At 35.8% G+C, this 11,966-nt stretch overlaps 1 protein-coding gene and 1 long non-coding RNA gene across 3 annotated transcripts in view; one reads left to right on the forward strand and one right to left on the reverse strand.

Moving 5' to 3' along the window:
• Nucleotides 1-1,179: 1,179 nt before the first annotated feature.
• Nucleotides 1,180-3,138, forward strand: LOC105133738 (NAC domain-containing protein 18-like). The gene is made up of 3 exons (XM_011037830.1): nt 1,180-1,754; nt 2,001-2,287; nt 2,517-3,138. Exons 1-3 carry the CDS (start codon nt 1,574-1,576, stop codon nt 2,820-2,822), a joined length of 774 nt encoding a protein of 257 aa, XP_011036132.1. The 5' UTR covers nt 1,180-1,573; the 3' UTR covers nt 2,823-3,138.
• A 2,949-nt stretch (nt 3,139-6,087) lies between these two features.
• LOC105133739 (uncharacterized) overlaps nt 6,088-11,966 on the reverse strand; it is a 25,686-nt gene continuing 19,807 nt past the window's right edge. Inside the window, exons 3-4 of one of the 2 annotated variants that reach the window (XR_843854.1) lie at nt 7,772-8,090; nt 6,088-7,629 (exon numbers count right to left, since the gene is read on the reverse strand). This is a non-coding gene — a long non-coding RNA (uncharacterized LOC105133739). Of the gene's footprint in view, nt 7,630-7,771; nt 8,091-8,951; nt 9,105-11,966 lie in introns of those variants that run through there. The other variant, XR_843853.1, reaches the window with a different exon arrangement.

An 11,966-nucleotide genomic window follows, 5' to 3' on the forward strand; every position in this document is an offset into this window, starting at 1 on the left:
AAAGCCTTAAGCGAAAGGAAGATAAATCAATAGTAGTAGCAGCGGCGGCAGTAGCAACTGACACTTTTAACTCATCCAAAATATATAGGCCATTCTCCCTACGGCCTGTCCCAATCAGCTTCTGAGACTGCAGATCCTATACACAACAAAAAAAACTTGAAAACATGACTAAATAATCATCAGAATCACATATTTGACCAACAGACGCAAGATTCAATTTGAGTTTTGAAATAAGATAAACATTAGGGAGAGACAAGTGATGTGTAACAACAGAACCAACACCTATTACATGTAATGTATCTTGATTGGGTTTTCGACGGAACTAAACTAAAAAATATTAGATGTGCTTCGCATTTAACCTTGACAATTATATTTTTTTTTTAATTTGAAAAAATAATAGCAGCAACTTCATTTACAGTATAGGCTAGTAATTTAAAAACCTTATCTTTCCCTTCCAAATTAAAACCAATAATTGCATTTGTTTCTTTCTTGAGAACACTTGTGACTGCTGAGCCCGTCTGATTGACAATGAAGTGAGGCATCCCTGTATGACAACATACACCCAAGCAATGCCTGTAGAGCTACAGCCTACAGCATACTTTCCTCTCCTATGCTTCTTTGCTAGCTTGCTGCATTGCCTCTCTCATCACGTGACAAGAAAAGAAGGAAAGGAGAAGGAAAAAGGAGCTGCATGTTAGAGGGGAAGGGTGAAAAAGTGATTTCGGAGAATATAAAATTGAGAAATCGTGGGCGGAAGGGAAGAGGAAAGGGTTGAAAAGAGCTTTAACAGCTTCGGTTATCCCCCAGCGGCCGAACAGAACTCATTAATGGTGTGTCTGAAAATGGTTATTTTTTAAAATATTTATTATTTAATAATATATTAAAATAATTATTTATATGTTTTTAAATTGTTTTTAATATTATGACATTAAAATAATTTAAAAATATTAAAAAAATATGGATTAAAAATAAAAAAATTAATTTTTTTTTAAAATACTTTAAAAATAAAAAAATAAACATGGTCTAAAGCTTAGTTCTTCGACACTTATGGGTTTGGTTTAATTTATTGAAACTTCAAAACTTTTTCGCAGAGAAACAAAAAAATAAGTGCTTAAAAGTCTTAAACGTTTATTATAACCTCACGACAAACAGTGTCAAGAGAAAAGAGTTTGAGTCTTGTCTACGCCATTGGAGTCGTCCTTGTTCTGAATGACCCCCCCTCCTCTCCTTCCCCTCAAACACACCCATTACTATAAAAGAAGCCACGCTTTCCCTCTCAAATAGCCACACCTCTTTGATTCCCTCTCTCGCCCTTTTCTCCCCTCTTTACATGTCTTTCTACACTCTAATAATTTATTTATTGCTCTCCTTTTCTTCTTCTTCTTCTTGAGGTTCTTTGTCTAATATTCTCTTTATGAAGAACTTTAATGGGTTATTACAACTATAAGAAGTGTGCATGAGTTTTTAGACTTTGAGCTAGAATTGCGCAGCTCCAGTAGCTGGTGGAGACATTTTTGAGCCACAAGACACATACATACATATACAGTCTTTTCTGAGGTGCTTTCATAGGGGTATGGAGAAGCTTAGTTTTGTTAAGAATGGTGTGCTTAGATTGCCTCCTGGATTTAGGTTCCACCCAACAGATGAGGAGCTTGTTGTCCAGTACTTGAAGAGAAAGGTGTTCGCTTGCCCCTTGCCCGCTTCCATAATCCCTGAAGTCGATGTTTGCAAGTCTGATCCTTGGGATTTGCCAGGTTAGTTATCACGATGCATAGAGAGCAATCACTGACAGTTGAAATGGTATATTTATTGTAATTGTGTCTTTGTAGCTGTGGATCTTCTTAAAATTTTCAGTAGCAAAGGCATTTCTAAAGATAGATTTTCAATTAAAACCAAACTGCAATGTCATGTGGCTCACACTACTTGAGTAAACGAAGTTGCAAGAAAAATTACGGAGATAATTTCTACTCTGTTCTGATATATGGCGTTTGTGGGTTCAGGTGATTTGGAGCAAGAACGGTACTTTTTCAGCACCAGAGAAGCCAAATATCCCAATGGGAATCGATCCAACAGAGCCACAGGCTCTGGCTACTGGAAGGCAACTGGAATAGACAAGCAAATTGTGACTTCTAAGGGCAATCAAGCTGTGGGGATGAAGAAAACTCTGGTTTTTTACAGAGGAAAACCCCCCCATGGCACTAGGACTGATTGGATCATGCATGAATACCGCCTTGCAAGCACTGAAACCACAGCCTGCAATGCCCTGAAAAATAAGAATTCAACTCAGGTAGAGGTTTTACTGGGTACATTTTCTTTTCTACCAAGCTATATATAAAAAAATTCATATCAGATCTTTAAAACCCATTTCTACTAAGATTCATCTCTCTGTTCCTGCAAAGTACAATTCCTGAAAAAGGAAAAATCTTGAGCACGTTTAACCACTTGAATACATTATTGTTGCTAACTCTGTTCATGCTTGCGGGTCAAATTGATCATTTCCGTCGAATTTTCTGCAGGGCCCTGTTGTGGTGCCAATGGAAAATTGGGTTCTATGCCGCATATTTTTGAAGAAGAGAGGCACCAAAAATGAGGAAGAAAACATTCAAGTTGGCAATGATAATAGACTGCCCAAACTCAGGGCCACTGAGCCTGTTTTCTATGATTTCATGACGAAGGAGAAGACAACTGATTTGAATCTAGCTCCTTCCTCATCATCCTCAGGATCCAGTGGAATCACAGAGGAGGTGTCCTGTAATGAATCAGATGACCACGAAGAAAGTAGTAGTTGCAATAGTTTTCCTTACGTTAGAAGAAAACCATAGCTAGAATGCCCCTCTTAATTAGTCTTTAGTTCTTGTATCCGTATTTAGGGGTTCTGGCTTCTCAACCAGAATAGTCATCTTAAGCAATCTAATGCTTGTGTCTTTCGGGTTTCGTCTCTCTCATCTGTGAGTGTATGGCTATAACAGGAAGGGGAATCACAAGAAAAGAAAAGAAAAACAAACCCGGCATTAACTGTTGCCAGTAATGTAGAGAGGAAATATGGATGTCAAGTTGTCAACAAAGGGTATAATCACATATCGATATGTAATCAATCCCAAAATTTCAAAGTCAGTGATATTTCTCCTCTTTTGCAAATGGAAACGTTTCTTCAAACATGTTTAAGCAGCAATTTTACGCTACTCCATTAACCGTGCAGAGCTGATTCTTTGTCTAGAAGGCAAATGATTTTCAATGGAATAAATTTCAAAGTTATGGACAAGGAAAGGAAAGAGAGAGCATCTATATCTGCTCAGAGTGGACTTTGTAAAAAGAAAATCCTTTCGCATGAGCATCAGAATATAAGAATGAGAGTAAGATTTTTGCAAGAATATCACCTCCACACCACACGAGGTTCCTCTCTCCCTTTTGGGAAAGGCAAGATTACCTGGCAGAACCAAATTCCTTGAAGCTATATCAAAATGGATCGAATCTCCAAGGATTCTGAACCTGTTAATTTCAGGGTTTTTTTTTTAAATGAGCACACTACACTTAAAGTTTTATAGAATACCACACTTTTTGAAAAAAAAAAGGAATGAAATAACACATTTTGACCTTATTAAGTTTTAAAAATGTGATATTTAATAAATATCAATATTAAAAAGCAAGATATACTTTTAAAGTGTAATATTAATTAAAATTTAAACTCTTCCTCGGATTAAAAAACACACAAATCAAATACTTTCATTTTTTTATTGAAGAAACCAAAAATCAAACTTATCCTAATCTCTAAACATTCTCGAATGTTTTTGTATTTAAAGTCTATTGTGGCTCTTGTTATCACTAATATTATTGCCAACATTACAAGAATATCTAATTTTAATATATTTTTAATTTATTTATCATTAAAGGTATAATATATGTTTATAATTATAAGTTAAATTGTTATGTAGTATGAGTTCACTGTTTATTGTCATACATACAAGCGGATAAGACTACATGAATGAGTTTAACCATATATGTTCCAGACAAGTTTTTTTTTTGTTGTTTGTCTAGATTACATTAAGCTTGATCACAGTTTGATCCATGTTCCATCTTAGGCATGGAGAAATGATGCAACACAATGGGATGTGTCGGTTTTGCTTGGACTGCCTATTAATGGACGTGCAATCATATCTACTAGTATTCGTAGATGGATTGTGAACGATCATTTGGATTGACATTCGTTCTTTCTGAATTGAAAAGGGTAACATACGTTTTCAATGAATTGAGAAGATATTTACGACATCACAAGATAATGTTGACGACATGGTCTAGCTGAGGTACATATTAAATTATGATTTGAATGTGTTAATTATTTGTTAAGTTTGCATGAATTATTATGATAATCTTAATGTGTTATGTAGGTATTTTAGTGTGTGTGTGTGTGTGTGTGTGTGTATGTTATATTTGTTTGACAATATATTGTTCATACATCTTAAGGTAGATATGTGTCATTAATTTATCTAACGCTTCTAGATAATTTTCACATCATCCCTATATATATTTGGAGATCTGCTGTCTTGACATGCTTGTACAAGCATTCATATCTTGCATGCAAAAAGAGGATCATATAGGTTAGGGGATGTTTGCTACTCTTCAGGTATGAATTGAAAAATGGGATGATAACTATTTATGTTTAAAATATTTGTTGTTAACAATAAATAATCAACTCATTTTTCTTTAAAAGTAGTTATTGTCCTAGGAGCATCTTTATGTTAGTCGGCCCTAGATACTCAAATTATTGCCTATAACTGTCTAGACTATTAGGGTTTCACTATAGCTCCCACTAGGATACAGGTATTACAAAGTTATTTTGCAATATTAATGCAAATTTATATTGTTTAATTGTAACTTTTAAAAATACAATTAAATTAATATATTTGTAATTTTAGGTGATGTGCTGGTAGAATATTTGAAAATAATCCAACAAATGTATTGAGATTTTGTTAGAGTGAGCTAATTGAGCATCATGCTTTCCATGTAATTTTTTTTAACCATTTGTTAAATAAAAAACTTGACTTCACTGAATTGTATCTGTTTGGTATTTAGAAAACTTATATTTTAAAGGTCATATGGATGCCTTGCTCAAATAAAAGATTTGTGGTTGCCCCAGCTATCTGCACTATTAGAATGGATATATAGACATAAGTGGTTCAACTGATATTTTTTCAAAATGGTTGAGCTATATTTCCTATATCAAGTAATGCATCAGTTTTACTACAGACAACATATTCTATTTGACATCGATACGAGTAATGCTTTGCATGTCATAACTCATCAAGTAAAAATAATAATTACAACTGGTGAAGTCGCTATGTAGCTTATGTGTCGATGTGGGATGCATGGATGATTGAGACATATGAGAAGTATTTGATTTGGTATATGATTAGCACACATCATGTTATTACTTTGGGTCTCAAGGAGGTTCCTTTATCGAGATACAAGCATTATGAGCAACATGCTCAATGTATTCAAAATATTGTAAGTAATCTAATTTCTTTTATAAGTAATATATGTTAAATGAAGAGTTTTATATATTGATAATTTAATTTAACATTAATATTTTATTATTATTAGGTTGGCTTCATATTATGAGAGGGTTTAAAGACCGTATCGATGCTTTATAATATTGATAAAAAAAACGAGTTACTCCTATACATCCTAGTGGTTTAATGTTTGCTACACTATACTTGAATCTTTAGAAAGAAATTAACTTTTGATGATGTCATAATAGATGATAAAGCCTTTTAAGCAGATGTAGTAGTTTGATTCAATTGTGTTATTAATGAGACGGGATTATCTAGTAGACAATATAAATATAAATAAATAGATTGGTTATGTTTATATATTTTAGATTTTTAATTACTTGAAATATTGTGTTATTAAAGTGTTTTAGATTCATTTTGCATGTAAATATGTACATTACTAGGGCTGCCTTTAATTATAAAATGTGAGAATATCTTCGTCAAAGCTTCTTGTTAGTATGTCAATTCGTTATTTATTTGCATTTTGTATGATATTTTTTCAATTTATTCAACACCAGTGAAAAAAAAATAATCTTGTCATACACTGCAATCAATATCTTTTGAAAACTGGGATGCAACATTGTCCAAGGAAACAGACATTCTTGAAATTTTTCTACGACATTTGCTGTAATTTGTCATATCCTCACCAACAACACGAGAAACAAAGTAGGTCTGTTGGTGTTGGGAAACAGGGTTAACTAAATATTGAATTTACAAGACCTGTAGGTGAAGGTAGAAAGACTAAAAGCGCTATAGATTCCAGGGCAATGGAAAAATTTGGAAGTTCAGATGTGGTCCCAGGTCACCAAAAGCTAACCCTAAGAGCTTATTGAATTCGTAATTGTGATTCCATTGACAGCAGTTAATATGGATAACAATGCAGACCCAGGTAAAGTCCAGCTGGGCAGCAAGACACCTCCTCTCAACACAGGTTCTTCACAAACTCAAATCCTCCTCCCAAGCCATCAAATTAAGGTTCCCTGTAGATGAATTTGTTGGACAATACAGTTCAGTTTTTGAACAACGAGATTCTCCTACTATTTCCAGCCACGCAGCCACTCTGATTTGCTAGTCCTGTGCTGTGTATTATACCTGTAACAATCCTCAATCAGGAAGGCTGTTTCGTACACGTCATGCATGCACAGGCCAAAGACCTGGTTACAGTTGACTAACTTAAAAAACAAATACAACCTCTGAAACGATAATGGCCATCCAATCCTTGTCGATAACACACTCATGCCATTGTAAAATATGGATCAAGACAAATCATGAGAGGTAGGTTGTCATAGCACACACAAATTGATATCATAGATGCCTAAATGGGTGGGCCAGAGACACTCCAAATGAGCGACAAGTGGACATTGGACAGACAAAGGACGGCATAATGTGCCATAACGGGGAGAGGAAGGGAGAAACAATACTTAGTTAAGTAATTAGAGAGCTAAGCAAGAAAATCTAAAAAATAAGCCGACCAGAGTTTCTTGTGAAAATGGTTCAGCATCACCTAAGGCTGTTGGAGTCCTTCACGTCACTTTTTCTATGTATACTTTATTTTCGAGAGAGAGGGAGTGGAGGCTGGATTGGGTTGTGGAGTGCTGACTTGGGCTTCAAATTGTCACTCACGTGGGGAGCCCGTCATGGTAGACCACACACCAAAAGGCTCCACTTTTGAAGCGTCATCACCAGATTAGGTCAATCACAGAGAAAGAACCTTGCCCATCCTAGAAAAATACAATACAACGAGGGCAAGGGTGTCTCCATCACAGATGGGCAGTTCTGACATTTTAAAAACACAATACCTTGCAGACAAGGAATGTGGTTTTATCAAATTATGTTTTTTGACCACTTCCAAGAACCAACCACTTCTTAATGCTGTTTTGCATGGACCGGTTTAAGTTTAAAGAGGTTGCTTGGTATCTCTGCAACATGGACGTACACCTGCTATATTTCAGCCACCATCAAGCAATGTGGTCTGATCGTATATGAACCTACCCTGAGAAATATGAACATGCGATGGGGTCCCTTGTCATAAATGAAGGGCCTGTAGCCCCTCCCAGCCACACCAACCAGCACCTGTCTGTGCCTATCAAGGATGAGCCATATATCATTTCAAACCTCCACAGTAAATATATAGAGGGATCCAGAGCTAACATGTTCAAACATCCCCGTTTGAAATTACCTCTAGAATTTAAGATGATGACATATCTTTAGTTAAGTTGCTATACCTCTACAACATGGCAACTGGGTCACGAACAGCTCATACCCAGCGGTTAAAGAAATCAGCATTCTTAACTGCTTTGAGTAGATACTGAATTTTATAGACAGCTGAGACTAATGGTCGATGATATTTCAGGCTGTTGCCTGATAGAGAGGTTGCTCCATGATCCATGCATTAAAAGCTCAAAATGCTGAGCTCATTCACGGATAAGAGCATGGGATTGCATCAACCACAAAGTGGAAGATTCTTTACGAGGAGTGGCAACATAGGCAGCCACAAAGTACAGATACTTCACGACGAATAGCAGCGCTAACACGTTCCAGCAGCTGTAACAGCATTAAAATGTCAAGATCTTAAATTTCTAGCCATATAAATCAGCTGTCATGTATGTAAACGACATAAAAGTACATGTTGGATTGATTTTATGATCAATTTTCACAGAGCTAATGTGAGTTGAGTGTAAATGCAAATTAACTTAAATAGAATGAGATGAAGAATCTCCTTGATTCCTCAAAGTTAAAATGACATTACAATTGGAATTCAAAACTTTATTCCAATACGTTTGATGTCAAAATCAGCGCTCTGGCCTACACAAGGGGGACTCCAAGGGAGTTTTCATTTTCTTTTTCTTGGCTTTCGTGCATACATTTCTATCTAGCCTCAGATTTGCTTCAATATTTTACGGACCACAACATCTCATAGCAGGATCGGTATTGTCCACCCTAATGCTAATCCAAGGGCCAAATATTCTCCAAGAAAAATCATTTAAGATTCCATCAAGCTTTCAAATTTAAAAGGGACTTGGAATGAAATACTAGCAACATGTATTTAGAAAGCAACTACCATTTACAAATTTCTAATCCAAACAATGGTATGAAAACAATACAGTAATACGTACAAACAAGTTTGAGGTGTCAATTGGCAATATAGAAAGCTCTTTTCACCATCTATTAGAGGTTTTGCATTGTTACCACACACACACAACCTTGTCCTGACTTGCAAGCACAAGAACATTGACTAAGTTTACACACCGGCTCAGCGCTCAAGTTAAATGATATGAGCAGTGCAATAGCATACAAGTAAATATGCAAACTCATGTCGCATTGTTTAATGCTCACATCATTTTCAACCAGTTTTACAGTCTCTTTGGCTCATTGAAGTTCCACAGAGAGAGATGACAGGGTTTGTTACAAGATTTTGCTGGCATTTAGTTGAATGAGTAAAACTGTAATGGTACAAACATTCGTAATTCCTTACAGTATAAGGATCGATATGGCGTTATTGCTATCCGTAAAAATAAAGCCAGAAATCACAAAATCTTTTCGGATTTGAGTTGCATTCTTACTTGTTAGCTGGCAAGGTATGTATGGATCCCAATATTATAGGAAATCTCTTTGTTTCCTTGTACAAATTGTTGTCCGATTTAGATTAAGATTCTAAGTAGAATAGGTTTTATTACTGCCCTGTATATATAGATGTTGAACAAATGAATAATGTAAGTTGCAGAAAATATTTCACAGAGCAAAAATTCCTTGTTATATGTTTGCCGTAATCAACATGGTATCAAAGCTGACCTGAAAACAAACTTTTTTTTCTGCTGTTCTTTCCTGCATCTCTCTTTGAGCTTTGTATTCTACGATTTTTCTCCTGCAAACAATGACAGAACACGAACGAAACCTAATTGTTTAAGTCACCCTAAACAACCCGCTATCAAACCTAATTCTCATTCAGTAGGAAACCTCTGGCTTTCCTGTCAGTGTTATTCTCAATGAAACAAACTACACATTATGATCTCAGTTGATGGAGATGCGTATTGGAGCTCGTAATAAAATGGGATATCTCATTGGAGCAACAACGAAACCTGCACTCAATGATCCAAACTATGATACATGGATTATCGAAAATCATAAAATAAAGAGTTGGATCATCGAATTAATGAGCCCTCACCTGATGCAGAGGTTCATTCGTCTTGTTACAGCAAGAGAAATCTAGGAGATAGTGTCAAGGACCTTCTATGATGGATTTGATGAGACACAATTGTTCGAACTGAATAAAAAATCTTTTTCAACCACTCAGAATGGGAGATCTATCCATATATTATAATGAACTTGTTGCAATCTTCCAGGAAATCGATCATCGCAGCACACCCAAGCATAATCTGTTGAAGGAATTATACAACTTCATGCAATGATGATGAGATTGTGGGTACATATTTTTTTAAGCGGTTTTGGATCCTGAATATGATCAAATCCAAGGAGAAATTCTTCGAAAAGAACTAAAATTAGACCTAGAAGCAGCCCATACATGCGTGAGAAGAGAGTCACAATATCGCCAAGTCATGGGAGTTTCTCGCCTGGCCTCTGAAAATATAACCATGATAACTAACCAACACCAACGAGGGTAGGTTCTACTTTTGCCAAAGAAAAAAATAGTCTAGGTTCAAGAAAACCGAATAATTATGTCTGCACCCACTGTGGAGAAACTGGCCATTCCAAGCTGCGTTGCTACGAGCTTATTATATACCTTGAATGGTGGGATTTTTTGAAGAAACCATAAAAGAACATTATTGGGAAAGCTGCGATGGCCACATCAGGTGCAAGCATTCCAACTCAGGAGGGGACTTCGTTGCTAATATAACTCAACTAGGTAGTATTGATAAGGCTAATGTTCTTTTTGCAATTACTATGGATAATAATTAAGTTATTGATACTGATGCATCTGATCATATAATTAGAGAGACTCTCATAGATTACAAAACCTTCACTCATCATCTCAACATGTCATATTTATAGCCAATAGTGGTATCTCCCTTATTATAGGGAAAGGGCTTTATTGATCTTACTACGACCATAACTCTTGATATAGTATTGGTTCTTCCTAGTCTTGAATACAATTTGTTAACTGCAAACCAAATCACTTCAACACTAAATTGCAATGTTACTTTTTAGCTTTTTTTTTTTTTATGTTTTTTAGGATATTCTAACCTAGATGACTCTTAATTATAGTGTTAAACTGGGCAACCTCTACTACATGGTGTTAGGTTGGTTGCCATTAATGTGCAACAACCATTTGCTATTGCACCAACCATGTGCACTCATCCAAGATGTCAAAGGTTGGCAGCCACCATTGTTGAAGAAGAGTTGGAGTTGTCAGCCACCTTTGTTGAAGAAAAGCCTCCATGAATGCCTATAAATAGAGGCATATGCAAGAGAGCAAAATGAGTGAAGAGAATTATAAAAATGTGAAGAGAGTAGAGAGGATGTAGGCGGTTTTGCCGAACCACGTTAATCCTCCTCCTCCATGTATTTGTTTTGTATTCTTTCTCTATCTCTAAATATATTGACTTCTCCCGTGGATGTAGGCGGTTTTGCCGAACCACGTTAATCCTCCTCCTCCATGTATTTGTTTTGTATTCTTTCTCTATCTCTAAATATATTGACTTCTCCCGTGGATGTAGGCGGTTTTGCCGAACCACGTTAAATATTGTGTTAGTGTGTTTGGCTCTCCTATGAGCAAGTATCAGAACATCACCGGTCGAAATTCCCAACACATGGAATTGACCATAATTGACGAAGTGCAGTATAACAAGGCGTGTTTTGCGATGAAGGGTGATAGGATATCGTTTGAGGTGTGGCTTTGGAATAAGAGGCTAGGAAATCTTTCATTTATTTATCTCAAAAAATTAAACCAAAATTGTTTAATGTAACACTGTGAATGGGTAAAATGCCATCATAAACCTTATCTTCCTTCTTTCAATAAAAGCTCTAAACCCTTTATGGTTATTCACTTTGATATTTGAGGACCTGCAACTTTCATCTATGTCTAAAGCCCTTTATTTCATTACCTTTATTGATGAATGCACTCGGATGATGTCGGTATCCTTACTTCATAAAAAAAATAATGCTAGTACTACTTTTTAAGAATTCATCAATATGATGAAAACTCAATTTCAGAGATAAATTTAGGTATGGCAATCTGATAATGCCATGGACTTCTTTAAGAACTCACTCAGTGATTATCTTCGGCAACAAGGTATTAGATATCATACTGATATGACTAAAAGATTGACGTCTTCTCCCAAGTGCAGGAGTATCGAAGTAATAAATAACCCGGCAAGACCGGGGTCGAACCACAGGGAGATTAATTGTACAAATTATAAAGAACAATAATAAAACAACAACAACAACAACAACAACAATAAT

This window comes from Populus euphratica, unplaced genomic scaffold, assembly GCF_000495115.2.
Source record: "Populus euphratica unplaced genomic scaffold, PopEup_1.0 scaffold37.1, whole genome shotgun sequence".
Taxonomy (NCBI): domain Eukaryota; kingdom Viridiplantae; phylum Streptophyta; class Magnoliopsida; order Malpighiales; family Salicaceae; genus Populus; species Populus euphratica.